The following is a 15,462-nucleotide window of genomic DNA, read 5'->3' on the forward strand; positions in this document are numbered from 1 at the left end:
TCTTTAACTCCTTATCTCGCTAGGATTGATTAAGCTCTTTTATTTATTGCTCGATTGATCCAAAACTTATTAAAATTGCACTAGATCCTTGAGTGAATTTGACCTTAGCTTCAAAACATTGATCTATAATTTGAAAAATAAATGAGAAGGACCTACTCAACCTCACCTATTGACTTGAACTATTGAATATATCAGTCATTCTTTCTCCATTAAACTTGTCAATCTTTTGCCCCTTTTTTCTTTCTCACTTTTTGTTCTTCCTCTACTTTTTTTTGATAGGGTACCAGGAATACCACTCTTTTACTTGCAGAAAATAACTAGCAATTCAGTTTCAAATAGTTCAGCTTGGAAGCTACATGCTATTAATCAATAGGGGAGAACAGATTGTTATTGATTGCTTTGCCTATTTATTCTATTGTGGCCGGCGGTTTATCTCCACCAAGTACGATCATATCTTTATTCATTCGTTGAATTTTAAGAATCATCATAAGTATCAAGTCAATTATTAAAATTCCAGTATAATTGATGGAGTACTAAATAAATTATATTAGTAATATATTTTGATATAAACACATTGTGCAAATAGGTTTTTACTTTATCTATAAGAATAATAGAACAGCTTGTGTTGCCTAGCCCAACATGTTGAAGCACTCCAAAAAAGAGAGGAAAATACATGTTGAAGCACTCCAAAAAAGAGAGGAAAAAACAAGATATTATAGACTATAGTTGGCTCAAGTATAAAAATTCTTCACGACGTCGTATGGGGATATTCAAAGAATCTCTTATCGGCTAAACCCCCTGGTGTTTGATAGCCGTTTAAACATTTCCTAAAACCCCGCCGGAAAGTAAATAATCCGACATGCTCCTTCTCTACTACACTTCCCAATATGGCGGCGGTCTCTGCTAAAACCCCAACTACATCTCTCCCATTAGACCCCCAAAACCCTCAATTCTCTAAACTCCATTCTTCTAAATCTCTAAATTTTTCCCCTATCTTTCAAAAATCCAACCTTTTTTCCCTTAAAAAATCCCCCCAAAATTCTATCCTCAGCTCCTCCTCCACCTCTACTCCCACCACTGACCCCAATTCCCACCTTATCCAATTATGCTTCTACAGCCAGCTGGAACAAGCAATAGTGTTCTTGAAGTCAATAAAGGACCTTCATGGGACCATAGAAGAAGACACTTTTGTTTCTTTAGCTAGGCTTTGCGAATTCAAGAGGGCATCGAATGAGGCGTGTGAAGTATTTTCTTGCATACTCAACTGTATGACCCAGTTGAGCTTGAGGCTTGGAAATGCCTTGCTGAGCATGTTTGTCAGGCTGGGGAATCTGGGTGATGCTTGGTATGTTTTTGGGAAAATGGAGGAAAGGGATGTTTTTTCTTGGAATGTTTTGATTGGTGGGTATGCGAAAAATGGGTATTTTGATGAGGCTTTGGATTTGTATCAGCGGATGTTGTGGGTTGGAATTAGGCCTGATGTCTATACTTTTCCTTGTGTGTTGAGGACTTGTGGGGGCTTGCCTGATTGGAGAATGGGTAGGGAGACACATGCTCATGTAATACGTTTTAGCTATGATTCAGAAATAGATGTCGTTAATGCATTAATTACAATGTATGTCAAATGTGGTGATGTCTGCAGTGCAAGAGTGCTGTTTGATGGAATGTCTAAGAGAGATAGAATATCTTGGAATGCTATGATTTCGGGTTATTTTGAGAACGGTGAGTTTTTGGAGGGGTTAGTGTTGTTCTCCTCAATGCGGGAATTTGGCTTTTTTCCGGATTTGATGACCATGACAAGTGTGATTTCGGCTTGTGAGGATCTTAGGGATGAGAGGTTAGGGAGGGCACTTCATGGGTATGTGTCAAGAATGGAATTTTATAGTGATGTTTCTGCCCACAACTCTCTCATTCAACTTTATTCAGCAATTGGGAGCTGGGAGGAAGCAGAAAAGATCTTTGATAGGATACAGTGTAAAGATGTTGTTTCATGGACTGTAATGATCTCAGGTTATGAGAGTAATGGGTTTCCTGAGAAGGCAGTTAAGACGTACAAAATGATGGAACTAGAGGGTGTTATGCCGGATGAAATTACTATTGCTTCTGTTCTATCTGCCTGTACTTCACTGGGCCTTCTTGAAATGGGTGTTAAGCTTCAACAACTAGCTGAAAGGAGAGGACTTATAGCATACGTGATTGTCTCAAACACTCTGATCGACTTGTATTCGAAGTGCAACTGTATTGACAAGGCGTTGGAAATTTTTCACAGGATACCGGATAAAAACGTCATATCTTGGACTTCTATCATTCTTGGTCTCCGGATCAATAATCGGTGTTTGGAAGCATTAAATTTCTTTAGAGAAATGAAACGCCATCAGGATCCCAATTCTGTTACCTTAATGTCTGTTCTCTCTGCATGTTCTAGAATCGGTGCACTGATGTGTGGTAAAGAAATACATGCATATGTATTGAGAAACGGAATGGAATTTCATGGTTTTTTACCCAATGCACTCCTTGACTTCTACGTGAGGTGTGGAAGGATGACCCCAGCACTGAATCTGTTTCATACGCAGAAAGAGGATGTTACTGCTTGGAATATCTTGCTGACTGGCTATGCTCAGCGAGGGCAAGGTGCACTTGCGATCGAGCTTTTTGATGAAATGATAACTTCAAGAGTAAAGCCAGACGAGATTACTTTCATTTCTCTGTTACGTGCTTGTAGTAGATCTGGGTTGGTGACTGAAGGCCTTGATTATTTAAATAACATGGAGAGTAAATATTGTATTGTTCCGAATCTGAAGCATTATGCTTGTGTGGTTGATCTGCTAGGCCGTGCAGGTCTAGTGGATGATGCTTATGATTTTATTCTATCATTGCCTGTGAAACATGATTCCGCTATCTGGGGGGCTTTATTAAATGCGTGTAGGATCCACAGGCAAGTTGAACTTGGAGAACTAGCAGCTAGACGCATTCTTGAAACAGATGAGAGAGGTGTGGGATATTATGTTCTCCTCTGCAACTTCTATTCCGACAATGGCAGATGGGATGAAGTTGTAAGATTAAGGAAGATTATGATAGAAAAAGGACTGACTATTGATCCTGGTTGCAGCTGGATAGAAGTAAAGGGAAATGTACATGCATTTCTTAGTGGTGATAACTTACACCCCCAAAGCAAGGAAATTAATGCAGTTCTCGAAGGATTTTATGAAAAAATGAAGGCAGCACATCGTAGTAAATCAGAAAGATATACAGTAAATGAAGTTAAAGATTCAAAAGCCGAGATTTTTTGTGGACACAGTGAGAGACTAGCTATTGCATTTGGGCTTATAAATACGGCTCCAGGGACACCTATTTGGGTCACAAAGAATCTTTATATGTGCAAGAGTTGTCACGACACAATCAAGTTTATTTCCGAGATTGTTCGGAGGGAGATTGCAGTTAGAGATACTGAGCAATTCCACCATTTTAAGGATGGAAGATGCACATGCGGGGATGAAAATTATTTGGGAGAAACTTGAAATTCATAGCCAGAAAGAATCGATTCACAAGTGGCAAAATAGAATCTGTTCGTGGTGACGGGCAGAGCCAGGTGTTTATATTCAGGATGGAAGCTGACTCAGCTCCTGGATAGAGTACTCAACACACCTCAAGGTTGCTATCCCAGATAAAATCTCATCCACAGTCCGTCACTGCACGTCTGATGCTTCCGCAGATAACATCAACTGCCCTTCTACAGGAATGTTTCGCTCGCCTGTGGTAATGCTCTCGAAAGCTAGAATATTTTGAAATGTTTACACTGTCAAAGACAATTTGGTGATAATCGACATAGAGATGCCTGATTTATTGTATATAGAACATACTTTTCTCACATACTTGAAGAGGCGCCTAGTTCTTTGTTACTTTAGCAAAGTGGTTTTAGGAACTTGTATATCTTGGTGATGGTATGATTGTGGTACTCAAGGAGCTGGGAGGCATATCTAGAAAACAAACATTGGTTTCTCATAATACATGTTCCAAATCTTCCTTCAAATATAATGTCTGAAGGAGAAAGACGTCTTGTATCGTCTGCTGAAATCAAGTTATGGAAAGGCTACATAGTGGATGTGCATAAAGACATGATTTCACTATTGGTTCTTCCTTGTGGCATTGGGGTCATGTATCTTTTTGTTATTCAATGTTTTCACTGACCAGCAAACTACTTTTCTTTTTAAAATTGTTGACAGAAAGAATTGTGCGTGAAACCTTTCCTCTTATTGTTCTGCACAATTTGATTTTGGCTTACAAAAGCATTACCGGACATGTTAACTTTTCCAAACTCCCAAGGGAATTCAATATAGTCACTTTATTAGAAATCTTTACGTCAAACAACAAGCTGTTATTACAAATCCTTCAAAAGAATAATAGAGTACACTATTGTACAAAGAAATCAAGCACAAAGAAATTCACAATCATTGGTGGTAACTATAAAATTTAGTTCTATATCCAAAGCCTACATCTTCACTGCTCTCTTGATTGTTTTGATGGATGATTTTATGAAGCCATTACCTCCTACCCGACCTTCATCACTATCATCACCAACAACTGTGGGCTTCTTCCTCATGCTATCCACTTTCTTTTTCATACCACTCAAGAGGAGAGATGGCGAGGATGGGATACGCCTAAACAACCTAACACTGTCAGACCTCAAGAGTTCCCTTTCCTTTTCCTTTTCACTCTTCCTTCCAGTTCTTTCGCAGCTGCTAGATCTCCCTACTCCCTTAGAAGCAGAACCTACATCACTGGCTCTCCTTTCTGGAATTGATCTGTAGGGAGGAGGATTCCTGCTTAGTAAATTTTGACCCTTAAGTTCAGTTCTTTCTTCCTTTTTCCCAACTTCTCTGTTTGAGAATGATTTCCTGGCTGCCATTTGAACAACTTCCTCTCTTTTTGTTTCTTCTTCCTGTTGGATAGCTTCTTTTTTATTTTGCACCTTCTGCGGCTGTTTCACATCCTCAGCTATTTCTGCCGCCTCAGATTCATCTATCTTCATCTCCTTTTGTGGATACTTGATATTCAGCTTTGTTATTGTGCCATCAATCTCATTAATTTCATCTTCTCCTGCATTAAGATTTCTCTTACCACTATCGTTCTCCTCAGCAGTCTGAATACCAAAGTCTGTAGGTTCTTGAGAGTTATCCAAAAGCAACTGAAGCCATTTTTCAACATTTCCTTTCCCACGCTGCTGTCTGCTCTCTTCGTCCTCCTCCTCTCTTTCAGTTTCCTGAAAAGTGGGAAACCCCCGGTTGCATGTTATCTCTTCTTCTTCTTGTATCTCTATGTTTTGAACCTTCTGATCTGTTGGATCCTCATCCTTTGCCTGCACAATAGCGTTGTTGCTGCGATCAGAGGGGATTCCCATGCTGATTCTGTGATGAGTTTCTTTCTCTTGTCCTCCATTTTGAGATAGTCTAGCCTCGTATGCTTTCTGCTCCTCCTCCAAAAATACTCTTAATTCCTTGTGCATACTGTCCTTGGCATTCATCCCCGGCAAGCATAGAACTCTCTTATCATCTTTCTCCAATTCTGCCCTTGAGCAGCTTCCAGGCAGAAGAAGAAGAGTCTTCTCATCTCCCTCTCCACCTGGAAATTCATTCATTCTTGATCTTTTTCTTGTTTGGTCCCACTCAGGTCTTATCTGTTGCTCGAGTTCATCTCTCTGTTTGAATCTCCTGTGTAGGTCTCTCTCTGCAGAATCACAAATTGCTCTTTGAGCTTCAAGTCTTGCCATAAGGGCATTAGCTGCTGCCTGATTCAACCTCACTTGTTCTTTATACACAATACTCCTGCAAATCACATAAACCAGTAGAGTAAGAGACTACGAGTATATAATCACACACACTTCATGGATTTCTATTTTTCTAGTTGACATGATTTTCCAGAGATCTTACTGGTGCATGGCATCTCGAATCATCTTCTCAAGCATAGCTTTATAAGAAGATTGTGCCTCAGCTAGTCGTCGACACTTCTCAGCTCTCCTCCTTTTCTTTGTTAGGATTAGCTCCAAATCTTGTACAGCTGCTTTCTCCTCCTCAGTTTTCTGCTTCAATTCACCTACTTCATCATCTAATTTCTGTATTTCTGCCTGCATCTTTGCTGTCTCTTCTCTGTGTCTCAAAGAATCTCTAGCTATCACAATGGCCTGGTACGGATTGGTTACCGTTCCTGGATCTTCATTTTCTTTCAGATCCGTGTTTGATCTTTTACAAGCTGTCACAACAGCAAAACCAAAGAAACAAGGAGTAGTATCAATTGACTAGCTTCACAAGACATTGAAACAAAGAAACAGGTTATGGTCTTTGATTTTTTGGAAACTAACCAACGATAGGAGTGTTTGATCTTGGTCTCCTATTTATGTCCAATGATTTTAGAGCGGAGGAAGAATCAGAAGACTCCCTTCGAGATAAAACAACAGCTGCTGGAGCAAGGCCAATCTTTTCTTTCGACTCAACAAAATGTTGAGGAAAAACATGTGAATCAACAGTTTGTGAGTCATTTAATTCTTCACTTTCACCTTCAGAAAACAACCAGGAAAATGCTCTACGCCTGAAAATAATGACACAATGAGTTGCAAAATCTCACTTTGAAACTTGAAATGCACTCAACAATCTTACAGCAACCGACCTGAAATCTGAATTTGATATAGCAAAGATGGACAAGAACTGGTTTATGGATATACCAACTTGCAGATCCCACCAGGGTATAAGGAATTCCAGCTTATTATTCTTTTTCTTACAGGCTTGCCATTGCATTATCCGCAGATTGCTTGGAACAGTTAGTCCCCCTCCTGCAATTTCACCAAATGTCACATATATACAAAACTCATTAAACACAGAAAATGATCATTGATGCAGAAGAGTTTAGCTTATATAATATACAATTGGTAAATATGACCTGATAATGTAAATTTTTCGTCAATGTACACAAGTTAAGCTATATGCAGAAAAGCACAAGGATGATGAGTAATTACTGGAGCAAGGAAACCAGTGATCAATTTCCCATGCCAAAGGTGAAGCTGAATCAGCATGATAATACAGAACATTGCCATATGAGTCTACTCGAAATACTTCAGGATCAAATCCTGCATTCCTGAATTTCAAATCATAATCAAGAATGAGAAAGACTTTCAAGCTTTTCCTACTTAAACAGAATTGCATCACAATTGATTTTTACCCAAGGTGGCTGAGTTGCTTCCACAAAAGAGACATAAAAATCTTGGGCTTTGTGCTTGGTTGTGCATTCGGATCAATAGTAGGGAACATGTCATCCAATTCCTTGGCTCTCAAAACCTATTACCAATCAAAATAACAACAATCAAAATTCTGCTAAGGTTTGATTTGTTCTAAAATGAAACATAATTGTTTTCCAAGATCAGTTAAGTGATTTGAAACTTGGCTGCTTCTACTTGAAAATCAAGGATTAAAATTCACAAGGTTTAATTCAACTGTGAAATCCACTTGGGGAAATAGGTGTAAGAAAAAATAAAAATCCAGCCACTGAATTATAACAAAAATCAAATTCTGAATACATAATGAGTTCCCATCAAATCTAAAATCTTACATCTGCTAGTAGCAACTAAATTCACTAGTAGAGGCAAGAAAATCACATGTACCATAAATACAACAAAAATTCAACACAACGTTAGGGGGTGTTAAAGATCCAAGAGAACAATTAAGATTAAGCAATCCATATATTGAAAAAAACAAAAAGATTTGAGTCTTTATGTTACCTCATGTTGTGGCCGAGCATATGGAGTGAAAGTGAAAGGAGGGCCGCGGCTGAAGGGGCCAAAACTTCGATCTTTACAGATGTTGGCATAGGCTTTTGGGTATCCAAGACCTTGATCAGTCACCATTTCTTCAGGGGTAAAAACAAGATCGCCAGCCATTAGAGGGGAGCCTCTGTTTCTTGCAGAAGAAAAATAAAGAATGGAAAATCAGAGCTGAACGGGAAAACAGAGAAAGAGGATTAGGTGATTTTGATGAAATAAAAGTAGAGACCAACGGTCATGTCATTTTTAAAAAGGTGGAGAGTTGTAACGGCTAGATATGCTGGCCTCCCATATATGTTCAGAGGTTTGTCATTAAAGTCCTAACTATACTTGAAAAGACCATAATACCCTTATGAGCTGAGGAGTGAGCTGGATGGATATATGTAATCTACAGGGGGGTAATTTGGTCCAAGAAAGGGAAAGTTATAGAACAGGTCAGTTTAAACACAAATGTATTACTCCTAGTAAAAAGTCAAAGTGAAAAGTTCCCTTTTATGCGACAAATCAAGTACATGCCAACAAACATATGAGGCTCTAGCTAAATTCGATGCCGTACCCGCATTGTAGTGTTTTTTTTAGAGTAATTTATTTGTTTTAGTTTAAATTAATCATCTCACGTGGAATATTAAAATTAAAAATTAACTTATTTTTTAAGAAATACATTTTATAAAAAGTCGTTTTTCTTTGTACCAAACACACAGTAAAGAGACATTTTCCTTAAAACCCACTAATACAAACTAAGATAAATAAAGGGAGAAAAAGATATAAGCATTAAATTTTTGCATTTCACACACGGACGCGAATTAATTGTGATATGAATGGGATCGTATATAAACCAACTAATTTCAAATTTCCTGTAAATATGCTACACCAAACTCTATTTCATGTAAAGGTCCAATTTTTTCAATGCTCTTGTGATAAACACTGGTATGTTCTTTTTATTTTTAATGTTCTCATTTGGATATGATGAGAATTCTAGAAGACGTCAACTTATATTACAACAGAAGAAATTGACAAATATAAACTTTCAAAATTTTAATATGTGAAATTCCAATATAATGTGATGGAGTTTAGAATTTTCGTGAATCGTTTCTAGAATTTGAACGGCATGTTCCATACTTGAGGAAATTTTCCAACTTCAGCATACTATGCTAGTTTCACATGTTGGTTAGATAAAGCTTAATTAGTGTTCCAAAAAATAGCTATTTTGCCAATTTCATCCACTACTAGCACGACCATATCAAAGTGGACCTTGGAAGCCCAAATATTTGTTGAACTTATCCATGGCCTTAATTCCAAGTCCAAGTCTAGTCCGTATGTGGGCTTGGGATTTCCTCGGATCCTAACGATCTCATCTTTCTTTTTCATTTTCTTTTCACTATAATAACCAATACTAATAACTTTGTCCCCACACCCTTTTTGCAGTTTTTAGATTATAAAATTAAGTCTACTCATTCATAAAATTACTATTAAATTAATTACGTCAACCAACCAATCAACATCTTCTAGAAGAAAAAACACCTTTCTCATTGACATAATATGTAAATATGTCATTCAATTTGACTTTAACTGGTATTTATGACATTCAATATTAAGTATGCACAAATAAATATTTAAATTTGTACAAAATTGAACAAATAGATACACATGTTCTATAAGACATAATATACGTTGGACGTCATCATGTAAGATACAAAATTATTATGTAGAATGTCATATAGGACGAATATGTCTATTTATTTAAATTTAAAATAATTAAAATACCTATTAATTTATTAATAAAATTAGAAATTATAATTTGTCAACTAAATTCAAATTAAAAATCTATTATGCGTTTCACATTTGTGAAGTCACAATTTTACGAAATAGGCTCGTCTTTTCGTGCCGTGAAGAGGTGATTGTATGAGGGCATGAGGCCATTTATATTGGATTTAGTAAATAAGAGGCCAACACTTGTACTTGTCCAGACTCCTAACTTATCTTGGACTTAAATTCTCCATTGGGCCAAACTTATTTTACAATTATTTTGCAGAGATATTTTGTTGAAAAAATTATTTGATTGAGTGCTTTTTAAAAATTAATTATCGATTTTAGCGATATTTTTTATTTATTATCATTTATAGCAATATATAGTAATACTATGATAAATCTACACTGGTATTAAAAGTGAATTATGCATATAATATAAATGTATTATACGTGTTTTAAAATATATATTATGTTTGTGTAGTAAGAAACTAACATAATGTATTATAAATCTATTAAAATATGTGATAAATATATTATTCATCTATAAAACTTGTATTATATATGTTTTATAAATAGTTCTCTGCAATATGTATTAAAATTATATTATAAGTGTTCACTGAAAAAAAATATTTATTGCTATAAATAATAAATATTTTTTTAATATTATATATTTATATAAGTTTCCTATTTTGTTTGTCCTTTTGCCGGTCAACATCAAGTGCTGCTATCACAGATCCGAATATTAACGCCTCTTATTACACATATTTTTAAGCACACAAACAGTTCCAACCTTCACCAGTTAAAAAGCTTGTAAAATGAATGATGAAATATCATATAACTCCAAAATATTGCTCAATTATCGCTTTTAACTATTCTATTAGCAAAACAAATCTTACCATATACTTCAATCTTCATCAGACATTCAAATGACAGAATATTTATATTGTTATAATTCTTTTTTGACTTGTAATTTTAAACATGCTATAACACTTGTATCGTTAGGGAGCTGAACTACAGTTTTACTTAAGAATTTCACATAACCTTTAATTTTGGCGCAAAACCTATAATTCTATTTACAAAATTCATAATTAAGAATTAACCTCTTTTTTTTAAAAAAAAATAGAACCATAACTTAGAATTCTAGTTCCACTTCTATTAGGTAGCAATAAATTTTTTCATTAAAGCTAAAATAAAGAATTAGTAATTTTTAAATATAAAAAAGTTTGCTGGCTTTTTTTAGCAAGACTAGTTAGAAGGAAGTAATCCCTTTTATCTCAATTTATATAATATAATTTAAATTTTAAATTTTAAAATAAAATTAATCTATTAAAAAAATCTCATCTTTTGTTTGTGCGTGCGCGCGACTTTCATTTCATCATTTGGATCACTCCTCCCCTGCCAACTCCCCACAGGCAAAAAAATGGCTGACCAGACTACTCCCCTCCTCCGCCGCAACTGGTGGCGCAGCCGCCTTTCCTCCATTCCGTTCACCGGCTCACTCCGCCTGAAAACCTCCTTACTCTCCGAACTAGGTGGCTCCGTCGGCGACTTAGGCACTTACATCCCCATTGTCTTAGCACTAACATTAGTCAGCAATCTTGATCTCAGCACTACCCTTATCTTTACTGCATTCTACAATATTATCACTGGTACTATTTTCGGAATCCCCATGCCTGTTCAACCCATGAAATCTATTGCTGCCGTCGCCGTCTCTGAGATACCTCATCTCACCGTACCCCAAATCGCCGCCGCCGGAATCTCCACCGCCGGCACACTTTTATTCCTCGGATCCACCGGACTTATGTCCTTCTTTTACCACTTTATTCCTCTCCCTGTTGTCCGAGGCGTTCAGCTTTCTCAGGGCCTTGCTTTTGCCTTCTCTGCTATCAAATACATCCGTTATAACCAAGATTTTACCAGTACAAAGGCTAGCACCACCACCCCACGTCCGTGGCTTGGACTTGACGGCGTTATTCTGGCCCTCACGTCCGTTTCTTTTCTCATACTCGTCACCGGCTCCGGCGAAGTCGTTGAGGACGATGAAGACGGGAGCGATCGTCGTAGAGTTCGGCGTAGATTACGAATACTATCAGCAATTCCGGCAGCTCTTGTAGTGTTTTTGTTGGGATTGATCCTCTGTTTCGTTCGTGACCCTTCAATCATTCATGATATTAAATTTGGTCCTTCAAAACTTCACGTTTTGAAAATCACATGGGAAGACTGGAAAACTGGTTTTCTCCGGGGTGCGATTCCCCAGATTCCGTTATCCGTGTTGAATTCGGTGATAGCTGTGTGTAAATTGTCAGCTGATTTGTTCCCGGAGAAGGAAGTGTCGGCTACGAGAGTCTCCGTGAGTGTTGGATTAATGAATTTGGTGGGTTGTTGGTTTGGGGCAATGCCATGTTGCCACGGGGCTGGGGGACTGGCTGGACAGTATAGATTTGGTGGGAGGAGTGGTGCTTCGGTGGCGTTTCTTGGATTGGGCAAATTGGTTCTTGGTTTGGTATTTGGGAGCTCATTTGTGAGGATTTTGAATCAGTTTCCTATTGGGATACTTGGGGTGCTTCTGTTGTTTGCTGGGATAGAATTGGCTATGGCTTCAAGGGATATGAACTCAAAGGAAGAATCTTTTGTTATGTTGGTTTGTGCTGCTGTTTCATTGACGGGTTCCAGTGCAGCATTGGGATTTGGTTGCGGTATTGTGCTGTTTTTGCTGCTGAAATTGAGGGAATTGGACTGCTTTGATAGTTGCTTTGGGAGATCAAACGATGAGAGTAGTCTCAATCCGTAAGAACAGAGAAGATATAGATTTCTTCGCGACATTATTTATGTTCATATGCGAACTTGTGTTACCTATTCCTTTGCGTCAGTACAAAATCCTTCATAATCTATATATATCTTTGATAATATCAACCAAAAAAAGAGAAGATTCTGTATTTCTTCGATATTTGTTTGTTATGGATCTTGTTCGCAGCATGCTAGACTATACCAATTAGGAGGCAATGCGGTTTTTGTTTGGTCCTGACTAAAGGAAAGAACCTGAACTCATAAATGAAATCGAACTAAAAGATTGCTCTAAAGTGAGGAAGAATCAGGAAGCGCATTTCGTCTTCCAACTATAACACTCTCAAAATAGTTAAGTATTAAACATAAGGTAGCAATCTGAGCCTACTGAAGAATTAATGTGCCTCTAGGTGATTGCGTAGTTTTGTAAACTGTTTTAAAACCTTGGCTTGACTCTTGGTGTGAAAGAAATGGATTCTCCTGTGAAATGTACACATAACAGGACAATAGATTGATTTTTTCGTGCTGATTCACTTGGCTATAAGCTATTGTTTTCTTTGCTCGCTAGGCTTTTTATCATAATTGTTGACTTGCGTTCACATGGTGCAAATCATTAGCTGTATGTATGCTTACAAAGCCTCTGGGTTGAATTTTGCTTTGTTCCAGAATATCAGTCAGTACCCAAAAGCAACTAGATGATCAGGTATCAATTGATACTCATATAAGGATAGTTCTTGTATCTTGACTTGTTCACCTTTTTCTAGTGAGTGGATGATCTTTGGCCTTTCATCTTTCTGCTTAAGATAATAAGAGAAATAATAATCTCCTTCCAAATGGTAAGTCTGCTTTCATTTTACTGCCTTCTAGTTCTGGCTATCTTAATGCTCTTGGCGATCACTGCCCCATTTTATTCTGAATTTGAATCATCATCAGAGGATGAGGAAATCCAAAGCATTTGTAAGTTTAAATGCCTTTGTGGAAGCTGAAAACAGAAAGTAATCCACTTTTAGCTATATCTTCTAGCATGAAGCTTGGAACTGATATGATATATATGGGTACGCCAAAACACTCTCCTCTGGGCCAATTCCTATCTGAAACTAGCTTCTTTTTGAGCATTGAGCATATATTTTACTCAACAAGTTGATGTTGAACTGGGCATGTGTGGAATCTTATTCATAGCCATTACAGGGAAAAAAGTTGAAGATTCTTCAGCTGCGCTGCAAAGATGGTCTCTTCGGTTCCATACAAGTGCTGGCTGCTCTGATCTAACCATGATTTTCTTAACTCTCGCTAGTGAGAGGGTGACTTTTGAGGGAAGAGAAGTCTAACTAGAAAATCAGACGCTAAAATAAGACAAGGTCCATATTATTTCAAACCTGAGCTACAACTTGAATTACCATTTTGTATCAAACAGCAGGTATCTAAAGTTTTGAAATCCATGAGTCAAGATGAATTGCACAATGAAAGAAGCATTTGACATTGATATAGTTTCAAAGTGCCATAGCATGATGCTTTGTGAGAATCAGGAACCATTATTCATCCTAGACTGGGATATTATAGTGAGAGATGCTATATTCAAGAATTATAAGCTCGAGTACAGAACTGCATTGTTCACCAGAAACGAAGCTAAGCGATTCTTTCTGCTGTATTGAGAGCAGTCTATCCTTCAGAGAACTGCATCTTTCATGAGCAACATCTTTGGACCAACCATTTATTCTAAAAAAAAAACAATGGGATACTTCCTCTGAGAAGCTTTGCATGGTTGGTTAAATGGGACGACGAGTGACTGATGGAAGTGATTCATGAATATGGTTGTGATTACCCAACACATTTTCACTCACTCAGTAAAACGTTCATTCTCGAACCATCTCCAGACTCTAGAAAAACAATAAACGTTCCACGAGGGACTTAGCTAGTTTGTCTCTTTGTAGCACAAAAGTTGAGAATAACATGTATTGCTTCACAGAAACCAAGGTAAGATTACTCGAAGAAGAATACCAGGGTGGTTGAGGTATTCTCCTTTAGAAGTTTGTTCTGCTGTAGTTCTCTTTTTTTGCATCACAGTATGCTGCCTGGTGGAAACTGAGATACAAGTTAGTATTGCTTTTTGTTTCCTCAAATAGCTAACATGGAATGGTATCCAGGCTAAGCCATTCAGCAAATTTTATTACATTGGATTTTGTGTTCTGAGGTTCCTTCTCTGCATCTTCGACATTATGTCCACCTCATAGATTCTGTGTTCTGAGGTTCCATTGTAAATTGCAAGATGAGTAGCTGACGGACATGAATATCTTAATCCAAACAAGTTTGAAAAGTACATTGATGATAATGTTGTATTCTTTGTTGAAAATAATGTAATTACTTAAACATAACTATAGTTATCTAATAACATAAATTTACAAATAGGATGGTCATACAATTTTAATTGATATTAGATTGAACAGAAATCTTGAGTTCAAATCACATTGCAATCATCAAAAGAAAATTCACACGCTAGTGTCATGACCCGTCATTTGATCATCTAGAAGAGAAAAGAATCTAGAGTCTTGGAGAGGTTAATGAAAGACTCTAGAATATTGTGGAGAAGTCTTGAAAGCCTTAGAATCCTCTAGATGTGTAGAGAATTTTAGAATAGGGGTTTCTTTATAAATATAGAAGAACTTGTATAGTAATTTTTATTTGCACTTAAACTCTTAGAGAGTAGTATAAATAGAAGGGGGCAAAGGGCCATTCATTTGTACACTCATCTATCTTCCAAACAATATATAAAGCCTTCTTAAAATCACTCTTGTGTCTTTCTTTTAATCTAGCGTTCTCTTAGCGATCCGAGTTTGAAAAGACTTACTTGAGCTTACAAGATCGTGAAAAAATCGTGAGTAAATTGTCGAATGCCGCACGAAAGTCTTAATCGAAGTCTAAATCCTTGACAAAGGCCTACTAAAAATGTGTCATAGAGAAGGCATGTCGCTTTTATAAGTAAGTAAATAAAAGTGTTATCTAAATAAAATAGTTATCTGTCTCGGAGAAAAAAAATATACATATGCTCACTTATTCAAATCTATTTCATTTTTTAAAAGCCACTTCTTTTATTACTCCCTCCGTCCCATATTTGATGAACACTT

General features: G+C 37.0%; 3 protein-coding genes across 3 annotated transcripts; 2 read left to right on the top strand and 1 right to left on the bottom strand.

The window, feature by feature from the left end:
• The first annotated feature begins 633 nt into the window (after positions 1-633).
• Positions 634-4,213, top strand: LOC129895613 (pentatricopeptide repeat-containing protein At1g15510, chloroplastic). Its single transcript, XM_055971346.1, has one exon. It carries the CDS (start codon positions 888-890, stop codon positions 3,516-3,518), a length of 2,631 nt encoding a protein of 876 aa, XP_055827321.1. The 5' UTR covers positions 634-887; the 3' UTR covers positions 3,519-4,213.
• Positions 4,214-4,324: 111 nt separating this feature from the next.
• Positions 4,325-8,031, bottom strand: LOC129895614 (uncharacterized). The gene is made up of 7 exons (XM_055971347.1): positions 7,766-8,031; positions 7,210-7,325; positions 7,007-7,125; positions 6,661-6,823; positions 6,356-6,582; positions 5,928-6,246; positions 4,325-5,822 (listed from the first exon to the last, which is right to left on the bottom strand). The coding sequence occupies exons 1-7, from the start codon at positions 7,922-7,924 to the stop codon at positions 4,490-4,492; spliced, it is 2,436 nt and encodes an 811-aa protein (XP_055827322.1). The 5' UTR covers positions 7,925-8,031; the 3' UTR covers positions 4,325-4,489.
• A 2,870-nt stretch (positions 8,032-10,901) lies between these two features.
• LOC129893883 (molybdate transporter 2) lies at positions 10,902-14,657 on the top strand (the record flags this gene model as incomplete). Its single annotated transcript, XM_055969307.1, has 1 exon — positions 10,902-14,657. A coding segment is annotated over one exon (1,446 nt), but the record flags the coding sequence as incomplete, so codon positions are not given.
• Between the last annotated feature and the right edge of the window lie 805 nt (positions 14,658-15,462).

Source organism: Solanum dulcamara, chromosome 7 (assembly GCF_947179165.1).
Source record: "Solanum dulcamara chromosome 7, daSolDulc1.2, whole genome shotgun sequence".
Taxonomy (NCBI): Eukaryota; Viridiplantae; Streptophyta; class Magnoliopsida; order Solanales; family Solanaceae; genus Solanum; species Solanum dulcamara.